This window comes from Perca flavescens, chromosome 14 (genome assembly GCF_004354835.1).
Source record: "Perca flavescens isolate YP-PL-M2 chromosome 14, PFLA_1.0, whole genome shotgun sequence".
Taxonomy (NCBI): Eukaryota; Metazoa; Chordata; class Actinopteri; order Perciformes; family Percidae; genus Perca; species Perca flavescens.
This window is the reverse complement of record NC_041344.1, coordinates 13949049-13968377: the sequence shown is the minus strand read 5'-3', so window position 1 is coordinate 13968377 and position 19329 is coordinate 13949049. Positions and strand designations below refer to the sequence as shown.

The following is a 19329-nucleotide window of genomic DNA, read 5'->3' as shown; positions in this document are numbered from 1 at the left end:
CTTTTGTCTGTAATTGTCATATGTTTAAAGACCCCGCACATCCACACAGGTGTTCTCACTTACTCTGGCTGATTAGACCTCTGCTCAGGGTTAGTTGCAAGTTTCCCGCCCCAACAGGTTCCCTACAAAACCAAACGGCTGCGGTCAAAAAGTCCAAAAATTACCTCCTATGTCCTTCACTAACCAGTTTCCCTTAACCGCGATGGTAAACGTCATGAAGTCAAGAAATCATCATTCATGTCCACATCTAGCTAGCTTGCTGTAGCTTCTTAGCCTAGAAATCTAGACGCACCTTAGATGTGGGTCTGGCTTGTCAGGCTACCATAGACAGCAAAAATAAGGTGAATATATTAAGCAGGCTACTAGCTTCTGTCAAAAGACATGTAAACAATGCACGTTGCTAGGCTACCAGCTGTGGTCAGCACAGCGGTTTTGAAGTGAGAGGATGGCTCTCTGTGTCAAATATGGCTCGCTATTGTTAGTAGTTGAAAACCCTTATGCGATGTAGACGCCAAGTAGAACTTGTAACCTAATAGTAATGGTGTTGCTGTGTTTCAGTTTGTATGTTTTATGGATGTATGATGTTGAAACAAGGGGGCAGACAATACAACTGGGGGGCAAAGCCCCCTTTTGCCCCCCTCGTGGCGCCGGGTGCGTACGGTGTGTAGGACAGATCTCTGCTGCCACCTTTTGCCTGGATGTTTTTAGAGCATATACCAATATCACTATTTAAGACTTTAAAAGATCTGATAACGAAAACTAAGATTATTATTTAAAATTATATAAGGTCTCCTTTATAATTGTGACCAAGATATGTTTGAGCAGGGCATTTTACAGTTAAAAAATAAACCTTTAACTTAAGATCTCCCTCTGCAATGTAAACATAGTTTCTAAATAACCTTAAACTTTTTTTTTTTTTATCTTTGGCATTTCTGTATTTCAGTGTATCATAACAATACTGATATATCTGTGATAAGCTAAACTAGGAGACACGTGCCTCGCTAATGAGCTGTAAGTAATTGACATGACTTTGGAGTAACCAAAAAAGAACCATGCAAAAAAAACACAACACTGTTCACTCCAAGATATACTTCTTTTTCACAAAACTACAGTCAAAGCTCAAGTATGAGCATCATCTCCCATACAGCTCACAGTGTGGTTTTAAATAAAGACAGAAGAAAATCACCATGTATTCACTTTTATTGCTTTGCACCAATAGGTCATCATTCAAGCTAACAACAGAATGCTATGTGCTTCACTGATGCTTTACTACGTGATGGAGTGTAAAATATTCACACTTTTGTTCTTTACATGGTTGAATCACCTCTTTAAGCTAATAAATATATATATATGTTGAAACTAATGTCATGTGAAAATAGGTTCTTTTTTCATCAAAATAAACAACATTGTTAAATTATAAGTTGGTTGGTGGATGTTCACTTTATTGTGATGATTCCACCGATCGACAACTCACACGTTTTATATCAAATGGTCCATATGTGTAAAGAAATAACTTGGGAAATACTTGTGACTTAATTAAAATCTAAGCTTTTTAGAAAATAGTTGGTTGGCAAAATGTCACCAAAATCATTTTTGATGTTTACGGTACAATACATTTGACATTCACTGAAAAAAAACAGTACCTCAATATCGATAAAAGAGCTTTTAAATGTGAGCAGATACAAGAGCTGAGAGTAGAACACACACACACACACACACACACACACACACACACACACACACACACACACACACACACACACACACACACAGTATTAAGAGTAACATTTGTAAATGGAAGATAAATCGAGTTACATCGTTTGAGTCGGTGGCTCAGGCTACGACGTTCACACAGACGTGGAATAACACTACAACAGACATAAGCCTCTGCAAATGAGCCGTGTACTACTTTACTCTTGTATAGTATTGATGGTCCATCTTTGGCATTTGTGTGCCATCACGCATGTTCCTGTATATCTGTTCTGAACACTTAAATTATCAGTACAAGACTTGCACATAAAGAGCTTTGACAAGGCACGTAAGCTATTGCCCGTATAGTCACTGTAGCTACACACAGACAGAGCCGATGAAACAGACACAGAAATCATTTCACCAATTATTCTTTGCCTGGATATTAGCTAGGTTCATGAGTCCATACATTGCACAGTATGGAATACTTATTGCTAAAACAAGACCGCACTTTAGCGAAACAAGAACTTAATAGAATATAATAGTTTTTACATTTACTGTAGAAATATTTTGCATAAAATGACTTGAAACGCTAAACATACCAAATTATCTTTACACCATAGAGACATACACACTATTACCAACGACAACAACAACAGCAACACAGACCGTATAAAAACCGGTGCATCTAACTGGGTCACGAATATTTTCTTTTTTTTTTTACCTTGCAACTTACTATATTATATGATTTACAGCATTTATTAAAATAGTGGTGATGCCAGAGATGTAAGGACATACAGTGGACAGCTAATTATCACTGCCTTGTGACAAGAAATATCAAGTGACCACAGTCAGAAATCAGTCACGATTCCTGAGTTGTTTAACTGACATTTGAACAACCGCTCTATAGATACGGTGGGAGGAGATAACCTTTTTATTAACACACTATATTCCATTTTTAGGTAAGAAACTATAATGGCAAAGTGCTTACTGTACAGTACAGACTTCATATGGCCTCTTTTTTTCTAAAGGTTTTAAATTAAAAGAACACACTATAAATACATACATACTTAATGATATTTAAGATAAGATCAAATACAAAATAAAACATTGAGGTTTACAGTGAAAACAACTGACCAACTTATGAACAGCAATATCAATACTGAGTGTTCCCCTGCAAACAGGAGAGAGAATTCATAAGCAGATTCTACAACGGTACATGTAGTAATGTGGTGGTGTAGTCGTAGTAGTAGTATCTACTGTATCTGAATGCACCTGTTTTGGTTTGTGTCATATACGGTGCCATACAAATTATGAAATATAATCAGCTGGCACTGACAGTACCTGAATGGCTTTAATCAAATACAGTAAGTTGTGAAGCTGGTGTAGTTAGGTGAAAGGTCTTAAGCCAACCTAAAATACATGGAAACAAACAGGGCAACTCATGGTGTATGAGCTACAAAGGACATCACATGTCCAGTACTGTGATCAGCTAAAACAATAACAGTAAAATTAAAACACACAATCCAAGATCCTCACCGGTGAGGCCCCTTCCTTTGGCATCTGTGGTTTTAATGCATGACACATTGCGACATTGAGAGAATTCCTAAACAGTGAGCGTTGGTGGGCAGTAACAGCAGAAATCCTTCATTCCTCTGAGATGTGCGCTCTACAGTGCATTGTGGCAGCCATTTGTACATATGCTGCACACTTCAGGACTTGTGAAGCGTGGAGTAGGACTCACAGCCCTGGGGGAGCTCGCCTGCTGCCCCAAAGAAGGGAACTTTGCAGGCAGGTTGTGCTGCTCCAGTTCTATGCCCCCTTTACCACTATGATGGTGCTCGTCAGCAGGGTAAAGTGTTGTGTGGGGGAAGGTAGCAAGAGGGGAAGAGGGCCTTGGTTTATCACAGGAAGGACTCAGTAGTAGAACCCCCTCCTGGTGTTTCTGGGCTGACGTCGACTCTAACACAGGCCACCTTCTCCTGACTGTTAATGAAGAAAGACACACACAATATTAGGTGGTTTATGCAAATGTATGCTGGTAATGTGGGTGGGGAGCAACTGCAAATGTGAGATTTTGTCAGGAGGAGTGATAGTGCTCAATTACCAGTGCTCTTAGAACAGGATTGTACCACCTACAGTACACACTGTTGATGACGGAGCTTATGTGAAGACTGTTAAAATACGCAGCTCCTAACTGAGGCAATTCTAGATTAAATGTCAACTTGTGTTAAGGTTTGTATGTATTTCCTAGTAAAGTTTAAAAGTATTCCTGCCAACATACTCAAATGAACAGCTTAAGGAGTCACACTCAAGAAGACAGAATTTTCCATGGACTTCAATTCTGCTTTAGAAATCATACTGGGGTTTATGCTGTACAGATGAGGCAAATCTGTGATATTGGGCTATATAAATAAAATTGACTTGACTTGATCTCCTAACTTCCAGGTAGCAATAAGCCTCAGTTTATTTCACTACAGTATGAAAATAACCTTGCAGAGTCATAACATTCAGTAGTCCCTAACAGAGTAAATTAGTTTTAGTCAACATTATATCATATATTATATATAATCATATTAAAGTGATGCAGTTGGGAGGGGAGGGGGCTCTGGAAAACTCCAGGAGATGGCATAGCTACCTTTCACTACGCTTGACAAGTGGGACACATGACTCTGCACTCGAGTTCACGGCTGTCCACGCTGCAGTTTTGTCCATTTCATCAGAGATATTTACAACCAAGGGGTCAGAATCAGAACTACATGCCAAAATGCATGCACGCACACACACGTACGCGCACGCACACGCACACGCACAGACACACAGACACACACACACACACAAAGAGAAGACGGGCATGTAGACATCAAATCAGCGAGAGTGGTTCAAACAAGCAGACACAAACATGCATATAATTAAAAAAAGATTAAAACAAATTAAAAGCACAAAATGACTGACCAGACAGGCCACACACAGTATGTTCCATGTTACCATGTATCAAGAAATGTGGGCCTTTTGCATCGGAGGCAAAAATTGATTGTGTACACATTATTAGTTAGTTAGACAATGATAGGATTATTTCAACAAGACAAACGTTTGACCACAGACTGTATTACCCTCAAAATAATAATAAAAAGAACACAAGAACACACAAAGCGGTGTGTTTTAAAGCCAGTGTTTCTCTTTTTTAAATAGCAGAGGACCGACAGTTTTGGCCATGCGCTAACTGTCTATCAGTGAGGAGGGTTAGAACGCAGCCATGTGGGTCAGATGTTTTCCATCAGACACACAACCCTGCTACCTCTTCTTCCATTGGGAGGCTGTGGGTCACTAGTCCTATTCTGTATGATCTGTTCAAGATGGACATAATAACACACAGCTGACTACCAGTGTCAGAATTACCATTTGTACATGACATCATGATGAATCAGAAAATGTGCTTACAGCTCCAGGTTATTATTTACTATGATCTACATTTTTTCTTCAGGTTTCCGGACTAGTCTTCAGCCGTTAAGGCATTTACTTATTTATTTATGTATTATGGATTAGGAAATTCTTTTGGGAACTATTTACATTAGGTGTAGTCTGTAAAGCATTTTCAGACATCATAAAAATGCATTTTCATCATTTAGCTGCCTCATAAAAGTCAGACCATAAAAAAAGAAAATATAATCATAAAAGATGAGATCGACTGTATAATTTAAAAAAGAATACACTTGATGCCTCACTAAGCAGTTGAAATAAAATTCTGCTTTTCATCCCAGAACTGGGCATCAAAGTGTGCTTTATGGGCTGCACCACTCACCTCCCTGAAAGTGCTTTCACTGGGATTTTGAGCCGGTCCAAGCCGTCAAAGCTGTCCTTCAGTGCCAACGCCTCCTCTTCGTGCAGTCTGGTCTCTTCTTCCTGATTGAAAACAGCATTGGAGGCCTAAATCACAAAATGGCTGTGACTGCAGTGAGGCAGGTAAAACACTGGTATGGGGTAACTGTCATTTTCATATCTTCTTAATCATGCCATTTTTAACTCTTTAGGAACCACTGCTGTATAGTGTCCAGATTACAGATATCTCTGGGGTATTGCAACTCTGGCCATTTCCAAATCTGTTTAGGATGTAATAGCAACACGATTACCCTCCACGATTTATGCACCCAGACCCACCACTTGTATCGTAGCATTGTCACAATGACAAGTGACTGTATCGAGCACATGATTTGTGAAGCTTTGTTTACTCTAACTCTGGGAGAAATGGAGGATTTTGATGTTGTTGTAATATTATCATATTTTTGTCAATTCATTGTGGGACTGCAAGTGCAAAAGGTACTACAGTATTGTTGAACATTTACTGATCTAGCACACAAATACATAAAGTACAAAGCTAATCACAGCAATATTGTTGTATTGTAAATTTGAACATTTAGCAAAAACTAAACTTCTCTTATCGTTCTGCTTTAATTACAGTTTGACTTCATTTCACTACAAAAAACAACAACAAGTCAATAAAATGAGATGAGTTTTACCAGCTTTTCTCGTTCTTTCTTCTTCTTGTCGTCCTCTTTCTTCTTCTTGCTTTCTGGTATCAAGTCATCTAGCCAGCTCAGCTCTCTCTTTGTGAAGAAAAAGTCTAGTAGCTTTCGGATAAAGACCAGCGCCAGAACCTGGAGACACGTAGACAAGGGATTTATTATCACAGATTCAAGATCACAAAATATAAATAAAATATAAACAAAATGGAATAAAACTACAATTACCGCCTTGCGGTTGTATTCCTCCGCCAACCGGTGGCGTTGTTCCTCAAATAACAAACTATAGCCGTGTTCCAATTCCATATTCCATTTGCAGTTAGTATACAATTTACATCAATGTCTGTCCAGACTTACATAATATGTGTAGTGAAGACTTTTAGGACTTTGAATTTAACAAAAAGGTATTAAGTGTATTTTTTGCCGAAACGTAAACACTGCACACACATCTTCAACCCAGCAGCAAAGAACAGGATACCCCCAGGATTCTTTAAGTTAAATTAAGACTTTAAGACTTTTAAGACCCTGCGGGTACCCTGAAAGATGATCTATACAATCACCACAGTTTCAAGATTAGTGTCACCAATTCAGCCATTTGTGACATTTTGTCATAATTAGCGTATGAATTCTTGAGTTATGGCCAAAAAACTTGAGCTTTGACTTCCAAAATCTAGTCAAAATTTAGTCTAGTTCGTTCTTGAGTCCGAGTGGACATTTGTGCCCATAGATATCGTGTTCACAAGAATGAGAAGGACTGATGGACAATGCATAAACACATCTATTACACTGAGAAAAACATTTAATATCTTCATTTCATCTGGTACCACAATGAACATCAATTATGTATCATGGTGATATTAGAAATTTTATTTAATCCTATTACTTCTGGACACACACTCTACTGTGTTGTGATAGTTAACAGTTGTAGATCTTATCTATCCCATGAGAAATTCTAAGTAATGACAACAACACTGTCGTTGCATCCACATGAAGCAAGCCTTCCGTGATCTCGCACCACCCCCACGCATCCCCCACGCAGTTGCTAGTAGTTAAAGGAGGACACTGAGGATTAAAAAACATGGACTCTTCAGATATAGTAATTATCTTCACTCGAGCTCTTGCGAGCGAAAGTCGTCGGACTACACCATTATGTAAACATAGCCATACTGATAAATACAGAGAGAGTTTTGTGGAGCTGAAAGGCTTAATTAGCTTTGTAACTCATTTGGCAATGGCTTGAATGTGATGGACGTTTATTAATATAAAATAGTTGTGCACCGTAGCTTTAAATTGGTGAGGCTGAATTTGTATCTTTAACTTATTGTGAACTTATGTTAAGTGACTAAATGTGCGACAGTCATCGAGGTTTGAGGTCATTACCATCATGGGGAATACGACAGCTGCTGAAGAGGCCTTGATGACCCAGAGCAGCACCAAACAGGTGAGTTGCACGAGGGTGAAGATATGGACCTTCCACAGCGGCACATAGCGCAGATAGATCAGATCAGGCTGGTGCTTGGAAGGCATGCCGAACAGCTTGATTCTGTCAAAGAACTACAAAGAAAATGAGAGGCTCGGTGAGGGAGATAAGAAATGCTAATGAAAAAGACTGGAAAGACGAGGGGTGGCGAGGTAAAGAGAAAATTCTATACATATTTCAGAAGAGGGAACACATTTAACAAAAGCATTTAAGGAATCTGAATTACAATCAAAGGTTTGGAACTACACAGGAAAAAAAACATATCTTCACAAACAGCTTATGACTGCTGTTGTGTTAAGAAAAAAGGCATATTAGATTCAAAGACCAGCAGACTAGAGTCTTACTTGAATGCCTTTGAGGGAAGAGACACCCATGTAGAGAAAGACTCCATATAGGACTGGCATAGGAATGAACTGTAAAGAGCACAAAGCATAACCCCAGTGTAAATGATTCAACTGCAGTTCAGGAAAGAAACGGCTCATGGAACATGGCATTTAGTGAAAACACGTTTAACACATAACCACTTTAGCATGTTCGATTCTTAGATGAACTTCTCATTTTGGGCGATTCAAAAGGAGAGGCCAGTATTATTACGGAATCTCACCTTGAGCACCGATGTCATGAAAACAGAACAACCCATGAGGACAAAGATCATGAATCCAGTGACCCTCTGCTCCCTGATGCCCAAAAACTTGGGTTGCTCTCCTGGAGCGGAGCAGCCAGACTCCACCTTCAGGCTGTTAACGTGGGAGATGGAGAGGACGGTGGCAGCCACAAACCATGGCAGGCCCATAATGGAGCACACGCCCAGCATTACTGCCACAATCAGCAAATCCAGGTGATAGCCACAGCCTTTCTGTAAGAAAAAACAGTGAGACAGCAAGTGAGTTGGAGAGCCAGAAGGTTTGTTTCTGCAAATGTAATCCTTAAGTAAAAATAGAATTACAGAAAACAAGATTCAGGAGCATACATATTGTAATTTGCTCATCCATACTTGGAATACTGAGTTTCAAATGTTTGCTCTACGAATTTTCAAGGTGAATTAAATACATTTTTAAAATAGTAGCACTGTGGAACCCAGAGGCATAAAACTATCTAAGAAAAAGGTGAAAGAGATTATAGTTGAAGAATTTTTGTGAGATGAGAAGGACAGACAAGAGAAATCTGATGTCTTCAACCATAATTAAGGATGACAGAAAGGGAGAGAAATGAATGAAAGCTAGAGAGGTGTAAAGAGAGCAAAGAAGGGAGAATTCAGATAGAAAATGCTGGAGGCGGCACAAATAAGTACCAAAGTAAAAAGAAAATTGAAATGAATTATATAGTACATTTGGTGCATTGATACATTTGTTTTAACATCAACATAAATTCAAAATACCACATTAAAATTATTTGGAATTTTTATTAAACTGCTGGATATTAAAGAAGGGATAGATACCAACAACAAAGATAGAAAAGACTATCTAGGATACTGTCAATTCAGAAAACCTAAGGATAACTCTAAGGATAAGGATAACACTGCCAAAAGTAAACCTCCAAAGGCCGGTCTGACCTGGAGCTTGTGCTCCTTGCGGTTGATGATGACTGCAGTGATCTGCTGGTCCATAAAGATGAGGATGGTGCAGAGCAGGGCAGGAAGTGCTGCCACCAGCAGTGTCCACCAGGGATTTTCTCCTAACGGGTCCATCAGCCAGCCTCTGTTCTTTGAAGTTGGCTGCAGGGAATAGTCAGGGATGGGCTGCATTTAGTATATTAGGCATAACATGATTTGTTTTGAGAATAATTGATGATGTGAACATTATTATTATTATTTTTTTTTTTATCAAGGTATTGCATTTAGACCTTTGCTGACATAAGAATGTCCTTACAGAGGAAGTAATTATGTGCGATATCACCTTGTCATTTGAACAATCAAAGATAAACATACATGCTGGAATAGATACCTACCTCAAAGCGGTCAGGGACGTTAAGTTTAGGCGAGGGGATCCCCATTAGATAGTCCACCAACACCATGATCATAATGGTTATAAACACAGCAAAGTCGCTGATAGTGGACCGCACCTACCCAACACACAAGCAACACAGTTGTTTTTAATCGACTTATTTAGGAATTGCAGCTGAGCATGCATGCTATTTTCTTCTACATATACACACAGAAAAAAATAATAAATAGAAGCTGCTCCAATACAACCACAGTCTTTTAATTTAGGACAGTGTTGAGATCCACCAAAGTAATAACTACATTCATGTTAACAGTAAAAGCATGACAATTCAGACCAGCGCCTGCCTGCACAGAACGCCAAGTGATAACAGGCTAGCTGGGACTGTGTGGGAGGATGCAAGAAGACCTTTTCTTTCTGTACACGAGACTGATACTGCATACTAATGACTGAACCAATGTAAACATTTACATAGCGTGAGAAGCTTTAAAGCCCTATCTTGCACCCGGCGCAGGTGTCTTTGCTAGTTTAAGACCCGACACAGTTGTCAATTTCCCGTCCAGTGCCCACGTCGTTTAAATAGCAAATACACCTGTGCCCATCTTTGCGCCCATGGAGGACTATCTAATTGGGAGGTGTGTTCAGGTGAATTCTTGGTGTATTGCTATCTTGAGGCAGCAGGAAGTGATCAACAAAAACCTGGACTAAAGTCATTTCATTGTTATAACAGCAAATTAGTCAAATGTGCCTAGGCTCGTGCACAGCACGCGCACATTATGCTTGCTACACACACACACACACACACACACACACACACACACACACACACACACACACACACACACACACACAGAGAAGCGCAGCAGCACACAAACATGCAAAAGATTACAAATAAAAATATTATGGTGCAAATCCGCCATCATAATAGCAATGCGCCAAGGTACAAACGCGCCTGCCTTTTAAAGGGAATGGGTGATGACACTCTGATTGGTTAATTGCATGTTACGCCCAAAAGTGGACACGCCCTAAACGCACCTGCGCCAGGTGCTTCACGCCATGTGCTTAGATCGTTAAAATAGGGCCCTTAGTGCATAACTTTTGATATTAATGAACGTCCGTTACATTAAAGCCATTGCCAAATGAGTTGCTACAAAGCTAATTAAGACCATCAGCTCCACACAACTCTCTCTGTATTTCTCAGTCTGGCTATGTTCAGAAGATTGTGTTGTCCGGCGACTTTCGCGCGCAGAAACTCAAGAGAAGCTAATTACCTCTTCTGAAGAGTCCATGCTTTTTCAATCCGCCGTGTCCTCCTTGGCTACTATCAATTGCGTGGAGGAGGGGTGGGGCCGGTGCGAGATCACGGAAGGCTTGTATCATGTGGACGCGCCGACAGTTTTGTTGTCACTACTTAGAATTCCTCATAGGGGCGACAGAAACTACGCACTATAGCTTTAAGCTAGATCTACACACTATTGCATGCACAGAGATGTAGAAAGAACACCCTGTTCAAATGTGAGTTTATTATTTTTTTTTGTTTGTTTCTTAAATTTTAACCAGTGATATAAAATGGTATTGTACTTTGAAGTTCGAAGCCACGTTTGTGGTGTTAAGAGTAGTATAACAAAAGTGCACATAACAAATCTAGCAAACATCTCACCCTGGTGGGAAAATATCTCTCGGTCTTGAACTGCTTAAAAAAGGAAGACAGAAAGAAGGTGGTGAAGAAGAGGATGATGGACCAGAAGAGAACATCTGGGATGTAGGGCCCATGATGACCGCAGGCAGGACCCACAAACTCCCCATGGAGTGTTGTACACATCTAGAGAAAAAAGGTAGTATTAGGTTAGTATTGTAATACAGAATGTTGATAAGCTGTTCCAGTACTGACAGCAGTATTGGTAGCAGTTTTTTTGCAGGCTAATCCTAGCTCTAGTAGTGGTTGCTGTTGTTGCATTAGTCTTAATGTGTCTGACTTAATCTGTATGTGATATTGGCTGATGTCTGTTTGCTCAACACATCATAGACATGTGAGTATGGGTGTGATTCCTACACATCACACTGGAGATCACTGTGTGCTGGTCTCACCGAAACATTGAGGTTGCTCCATTGGATAGAGTCTGGGCTGTATCCTGTCCGGTTCCATTCCTGCATGAGCTGATCCGAGGCATTGACTGGTGGAGAGCACTGACACCTGGGGACAAGACAACAAATGCTGAGCAAAGTACGTATGCTTATCTTGAGGTGAAAAAGAGTTTGGCTCAAGTCAATTAAAAACATCAGTTATTTTTAAATGTGTTATTTTGCAAGGGGGTAATTTTCCTTTTAGCTCTAAGGGAAGCCATGTACTGGGAACAGATCAAACCACTACAAAGAGCAGAGTGTTTATAATGGGATAGTACTTATGTGCATAGTACACTACTTTATGTAACCTTTTGCACTTAACATGACATCCTGACCTGAAGAGTGTATTAGAAAATTGACACGTAATTTTGAAACAGTAGAAATGATCATCTTTAAAAAATGTAATAATTTAATAGATACAATGCATTACTAAATGAATAAATATTCATAATTAAACTGTATATACATATACTGAACATAGTTGAACAGATAAATCACTTCTGAGGTTACACGAAAACAGACGTTTCTTGGTCTGTTTATTAGTCTGCCTACAAGAGGACAAATTACATATTTAACATACATTCATAATACAGGATAACACCTACACTTTTATACAGGCAGCAATTTGAACAGCTAAACAACTGTACACACATATTGTAAGAATACCAATGTATGAATGCATATTAATACCAGGAAGTTGACAGTGGACAGTGCCCCATTGCACAAAAACTTCCCTCAGGATAAATAAAGTTCAATCTTATCTAATAAAATATTAGTTTTCTAGGAGTTTCATAGTTTATTCCACTAACTCTTCAAAGCTTTAGTGCGTCACTTTTTGATATTAATGAACCTATCAGCTCCACACAACTCTCTTTGTATTTCTCAGTATGGCTATGTTCAGAAGATTGTGTCAACCGGTGACTTTCCAGCACAGAAGCTTGAGTGAAGATAATTACCTCTTCTGAAGAGTCCATCATGTTTTTTTAATCCTCCGTGTCCTCCGTGGCTACCATGGTGGCTACTAGCAACTGCGTGGGGGAGGGGTGGGGGGGCGCGTGTGTGATCCGTGGTCGGTGCAGCTTCAGGTTTATAATGGACGCGCTTTGCTGTGGGCATGCTGCGGCAGATGTGTCGCGTTTGTGCTCTGTGTGTATTTCTGCCGTAGTTTCGGTTTTCCACCTCCAATGTATAGCAGAGTACAGCCACTTCCCTAAACTTTGTCTCATTCAGAGACCCAAACGGGGCTCTGTGTCTGTCAGAACGTCTGAGATCTACCGTATCAGCTGGACGCGCCGACAGTGTTGTTGTCATTACTTAAAGTTCCTCATGGGGGAGAGAGAAACTACGCACTATAGCTTTAAACAAGAGATTGACAAAAAAAGATAATAATATGAAACTCAAATATGAAAGTAACTTAAATCTCACTACTCACGAATACAGGGTAAGATTGTCCAAGTTGTTGTGCGTGTTGACAGGGTAGTGTTCTCCCAGGTGAAAGAGCTTCTCTAGAGCCTCGTAGATGAAGATGATGCAGATGAGCGAAGCGAAGGCCTCCTCTGTGAATCGGGTTATGTAGCAGACCAAGGAGCTAGCATCTGTGGCCACCAGGACCAGACACAGGAAGGCTGTCCACAGACCAATGCTGGTCCGCAGCGACAGGTAGGACAGGCCATAGTCACTGGGAAAGATAGACAAAGGTGACATGGAGGAGAATGGATACAGGTAGACACATGCACATTAGAGCCATGTAGACTTTTGGAATCCATACTATGCAGACTATTTAGTCTCATCGGTATTTTGACTAAGTATCACGTAACTGCAAAAGCGTGCTTGAACGTACGTGCAGAACCTGAAGAGGATCTTCTCAAACACTAAAACAGGGCCCGTGCTGCCAAGAATAGTGAGGGGCTGGCCTGCGAAGAGGGAGTATGCCACTCCTGTCAGTGAGGCACCAAACAGAGACTCTATGGCACTCTGTAGACACATAGGAGAGGGAGGGAGTGAGGGAGTGAGAAAGGGAGGATGTGGGAGGTGAAACCACCCAAAGGAGGATAGAGTGGGAAAGACTGAAGGAGAAAAGAAAGAGGTGAAGAAGAGACCGCCGACCAAAACACAGAGAGTTTTGATTAAACAGACATTCTTGGCTGACAGGCTAGACAAACTGTTTTAATGTTTCCACCCTGCTGAATTGTCCGAAGTCATATCTGTGTGTAATGCTCGCCTGCTGAGTTTACTTAGATGCATCACACACACCAGCACACAGTCTGTGCCTATGCCAACAGTCCGTGTCCTAGTAAGGACATCTGGGTAAAAAGGAGAGAGAGAGAGAGAGAGAGAGAGAGAGAGAGAGAGAAACTATACAGCTTGCAGTGTGATAACAGATTATTGCATGGAAGGCTGAATAATCATCATATGCTATTTTGAACACTAAATAAATACCTCACAGTGAAATATATCCACCTATATGAGTATGTAATAGCACGGTGAAGTAGGTGAAAAAATGATGGTGACTTTTCTTGACACACTAAATCAGCTGCTTTACAAAAAAGGTAAAATAGGGTAGTCAGAAAATGTGTTTTGCCCTTGATTAACAGTAGCTCACGTAAATATGACTGCTTCTATCTGCATTTAACCCCTACATCATTGACTGTATGTGCGTACATAAACATGGGTGTAACATGTTAAATGGCATGGTGTGAGAAAGCATTTGTGTTTCCCACAGTGGTTGAGGAAAACATCTTTAGTTATTTAAAATCAGAAGACTTCTTTGACTTAACTTTAAGGATTCTGGGGAACTTGATGTTTCCTCAAAATTAAATGATATACTCAAATATGCTAGCCAAATTGTTCTAGGTTCTGTATACCTCACTTGGTACAACATGGCACTTAGATAACCTGGGGTAGGGGTTTGATTTCCACTGGGTTCATGAAAAGCACAAGTATTGACTTTTAAGTGCCAAGCTTTCAGACTCACTATGTTGCCTTTTGTTGCCTCCCCAAGCAGACCTCCAAATGTGATGACAGGGGACATGCAGGCACAGTAGAGGAACAAGACGGAGGCTAGACACTGCAGACTGAGGGAGTCTCTGATGTCACTCCAGTAAAATGGCAACTTCCGCTTGATGTCCAGGACCAGACCTCCAAATATCCTGCAAGAGGAGAGAGGTAGTTTTTTTCCCCACCTTTATTTATTCAAGGGGGGTGTACACGGAGAGCAATGCTCTCTTTTTCAGGAACACCCTGATCACATTCACACAGTTACACTTTCACACCTTTTAATTAATTTTCTAGTAGAAGCGCACAATAATATGATATAATAACATAAAATAATTAATAATATTTCAGTGAGACACTTAATTTAAACGCTATTAATACGAGGCAGTTAACCATCTATCAATTCCTCTGAGATTATTTCAGAAATCCAATAAAATAAAAATAGTGTAGGTAACAGGTAACTGTGCTTAGTGAATAATAAAAATGATAAATGTTTGCAGCCATTTAACCAAAGTGGTTCTGCTGGTCTCTTACCACTAACTAACTAACTGTAAATTGCCATTCTTATTATGTGTTTATTAAACACAATCTTCCTGTCGTTCTTATAATAGTTGGAATTATTTAAATGCATTGATTCTTAATTCAATGTGATCCAAACTGTAATTTAGCAATCATGATTATTTACTAGTTGTTGAGGCCATTTTACACAGTTAATTGGTAAGAGTGTTTGCTTGAACACTAATTGCACTGGAGAAGGCATTAACCCTGCAGAGAGCTGAGGCTTATGAATATGCATTTTTATGATATTCAACCCCAAAACCTAGATAGCACTGGGATCTCTCTGCCTTCTCCTCTTTTGTGTCTAACCCTTTACTTTGAGAGATTTCATTTCTCACCTTGTATTTCTTCCTGTCTTTCCTCTGACACCAGGTCCTGTCCAATTGCTCTGCTGTGAGGTCTTTCATTTTCTTTTCCCCCACACCTCTGGAATAACCTCAATTGCCTGCCTCCACAACCCCTGCTGTCTCTTCTATACAGCCCCTGTTTCTGATAGCTTTCCTTTCATTAGCCTCTTATACTTCCTTATACTCCTCTGACCCCCAGAACTCCCTCATAGCATGAGCCTTTTATAGTAGCAGTGAAAAGCAGAGTGAATCTGTAAATAATACAGTGCCTTTGCAACTGATGTGTATGTGTGCAGAGTGTGTGTCTGTGTGAGGTTTCAAATAAACACATTCTCTCTCTTGCTGTGTGGCCCGGGCTCCAGAGGCCCAGCATGAGTTATTCATAAATGTCAGCATCTGAGTTCACAGAGTACAGTAGATGTATCAGCCAAAACACATAGTGGTGTTGAGTTTATACAATTTTACATCCTATACATTGGCATTTAAAAAAAAATTGAAAAAGTTTGACTAAACACTGGCTTAGAGATTACATACTGTGAAAACACTTTTGATAATGTCTTTTAATTTATCTCATTTTCATTTTAGAGTGTTTGCAGCAAGGACATTCTAACTATTGTAACCACAAATAAGTCTCTGTAACAAAGGAGGATACAATGAGGTCCTTAGTCTCTTAGATGAGTTTTCTTCTGCAGCTCTTGTTAACAAGAAGCACTTGTCTCAACATAATCAACATGATATATTAAACATGCCTACTTGTGCTTATAAAGCTGTGAATTCAACTGGGACACACTTTAATTATCAAATACTTCTTTATCAATATATTTGCTAACACTAAGTGATATTAATAGAGATTCCTGAAGTGAGTATGTTCCAATAATCATTTGAACTCAATGGTGTGCCCAGAAAAGGTGCTAAACTCACCTCCCGGTCCTCTGCAGCTCAGGCCCTGCGTGGTGGTCCTCATCCTTTTCCAGCTCTCCAGCTGGAGACGCATTGCCGTTGGGTTGGGACGGTCTCTTCCTCTTCATCTGCAGGTCAAAGGATTTAAATACATTACATATACATACAATATGCATATCAATTCCTTTGCTGTCATGATGCTTTAAATCCATAGTGGGGCCCTTTCAGTGTGATTGGAAGTAAAGAGTGATATACAGAGATACACATATCGAGAAGTCAATATAAACATTGCAGTTTGTGAGACCAGACAAAAATATAGTACGTGAGGTCTATTGTGTAGTGTGTTAGTATGCTGGTTATCAGTTAGTATGCAGCTGGTTAATGATCTCTGCACCAGCACCTCCCAGGCAAATTTCTCAACGTTTGTTGTACATGGCATTTGATATTCATGTCGGTAAGACACACACCTTTGTCTGCATTATTCACTAAGTACACATTAAACAATCTTTGATGGAGAGAATCTCTAACCTGAGATGGGACATTCTTGGGGGGCTCAATCCGGATTGTGGGGTCCCATTCTCCAGGAGGCAGGACAGTCACTTGATCAAGGAACTCGTCTATTCCCGAGAGGAGATCTGTTCTGTCTTTGGCCTTGTATGCCACATCATGGAAAATCTACGTAATGATTATTAGGAGTTATTAAATGTCTCTACAATAAAAAAAAAAAAAAAAAAAAAAAAAACATAATCCCAACATGCATTTTACATAAAAATAACAAACAAACTGACCCAGATTATACTTTGATACAGTTTTAGAACCTGTCAAAACTGAAATAACAAGTTACAAAAAGGATCTCTCTGTGTTTCTCTCACCTCATCTGTCATTAATGTGGCCATGGATCTGCCAATCTCATGGTACTGGGGCCCTTTGCCACGAGGACCCAAAAGCAGGAAAAGAAACCTTTGAACAAGACAAATAATCATGAATGCACCATGAATTACACTGACCTCCATACTAATCACAACAGTACATATTCACTTAAAAGGTACACAGTGGAGTTTTCTTGTCAACAGTTAAATCACCAATCAACATTCATTGTTACTCACTAAATTGCATTGTGGGTATCCTTGAGGATAATAAACATGTTAAATATGCATTCCCTTCCTCATAAAACTTTAGCAAAGTCAATTTTTAAAATATTTACTTGACAGTATCGCCATAACCATGACATGACACTGTCATAACTATGACATGACACTGTCATGAATGTGTCATAAACCTTATAAACAAGTCATAAACGTTTATGACTTCTGTCATTAAGTGTCATTCGGTTTTTGTCATGACAAGTTGCCATTGTTTGGGTTGTCTTGATTATGACAACTTGACATTAATCAAAGTGACATTACCAGAAGTTGTCATGGTCATGAGAAGTTGACATTAAATTAGTTTGGTACCACTTTACTTGAGGTCTAAGAATCTATCCATTACACTGTCATAATAGTGTCATGACACCCAGTTTTGTGAAATATCCTGTCACACATCTATCTGACCAAATGCTAGAATTGGTCTCTAACCTTGCACATCTAATTTTAATAATCATTATGTCAACATGTCATGAATACAAAAAGACATCCTCTGGTAATGTCATCCTGTTAAATGTCAAGTTGTCATTACAAAGACAACTTCTGGTAATGTCACTTTGATTAATGTCAACTTGTCATAATCAAGACAAATTTAATGTCAACTTTTCATGACCAAACAACTTCTGGTAATGTTACTTGATTAATGTCAACTTGTCATAATCAAGACAACCAAAACAATGTCAACTTGTCATGACAAAAACCGAATGACACTTAATGACAGAATTCATAAATGTTTATGACTTGTTTATAAGGTTTATGACACGTTCGTGACAGTTTCATGTCATAGTTATGACAGTGTCATGTCACGGTTATGTCAATACTGTCAAGTAAAGATTTTGATACCTACATTGTTGACATCCATGTCAGCTAGCTAGACATCTTGTTCCCTGCCTTTGCTGACACATTGCTATGTTTCTTGGTGTGTTACCACCATTGTTGATCAGCGGAATAAAGTGAAACCATGTAACATGCTGAGGCCAAATTTTTGGAGTTGTTTTTACCCCAATATATGTATTATATATGTATATAAGTATTAAACAAAACTTAAGTTGTGTCTATTTTCCAAAGCTGTGTAATGAGCATTAGACCCTCACAGGACTAATTACGTGGCTACTGTCTCTTAAGTCTTGTTACTGTAGAGATTACAGACATGGAAAACAGACACTGTAGTGAGAACCACAGTAAATATTTTATATTTACAAATGACTTTGTCAGTTTGCTTAAGTTGCTGCCAGAGTATAACTTGTCAGAGTTGGCGACTTTTAATCCAATATAAATGTTTTGGAATAAAATTCCTTAACGTGACATCATTCAATTGCAAATTATTGTACCTTGTGGGCACAGGCACCTCTGTGAGGCCTGTGATAAGGACTGCAGGGGACAGTCGTACAAAGGCAGTTATGGGCTTCTCCAGGAAGTCCACTTCTCCCACCAGTACGTTGGAAGCTTCAGCACCTGGAGGAATCTTTTTCATGAAATTCATGTCCACCTGAGACCAATAGAACACATTAAATTAGAGAATCAGATAAACAAACAAATACTAATTATAAACAGAGAGAAAGAATGAGGGACTAGTTTACAAGGACACACATGCAAACAGAGATGAAGAAGTGGGAATGTAAGGGTGGCAGCAGG

At 39.5% G+C, this 19329-nt stretch overlaps 1 protein-coding gene across 3 annotated transcripts in view; it reads right to left on the bottom strand.

Annotated features, from left to right (window-relative positions):
• Nucleotides 1-1182: 1182 nt before the first annotated feature.
• The window catches only part of LOC114568676 (sodium bicarbonate cotransporter 3), a 50473-nt gene continuing 32326 nt past the window's right edge, over nt 1183-19329 (bottom strand). For 2 of the 3 annotated variants that reach the window (XM_028598306.1, XM_028598304.1), the window contains 18 exons: nt 19026-19183; nt 17425-17512; nt 17081-17227; nt 16574-16680; nt 14728-14902; nt 13594-13727; nt 13186-13431; nt 11718-11823; nt 11290-11451; nt 9637-9750; nt 9242-9403; nt 8294-8545; nt 8034-8102; nt 7590-7763; nt 6207-6344; nt 5492-5616; nt 4328-4444; nt 1183-3675 (listed from right to left, as the gene is read on the bottom strand). In XM_028598306.1, the coding sequence (XP_028454107.1) occupies nt 3594-3675; nt 4328-4444; nt 5492-5616; nt 6207-6344; nt 7590-7763; nt 8034-8102; nt 8294-8545; nt 9242-9403; nt 9637-9750; nt 11290-11451; nt 11718-11823; nt 13186-13431; nt 13594-13727; nt 14728-14902; nt 16574-16680; nt 17081-17227; nt 17425-17512; nt 19026-19183 (2556 nt within the window). In that variant the 3' untranslated portion in view covers nt 1183-3593. The remainder of the gene's footprint in view (nt 3676-4327; nt 4445-5491; nt 5617-6206; nt 6345-7589; nt 7764-8033; nt 8103-8293; nt 8546-9241; nt 9404-9636; nt 9751-11289; nt 11452-11717; nt 11824-13185; nt 13432-13593; nt 13728-14727; nt 14903-16573; nt 16681-17080; nt 17228-17424; nt 17513-19025; nt 19184-19329) is intronic. The other variant, XM_028598305.1, reaches the window with a different exon arrangement.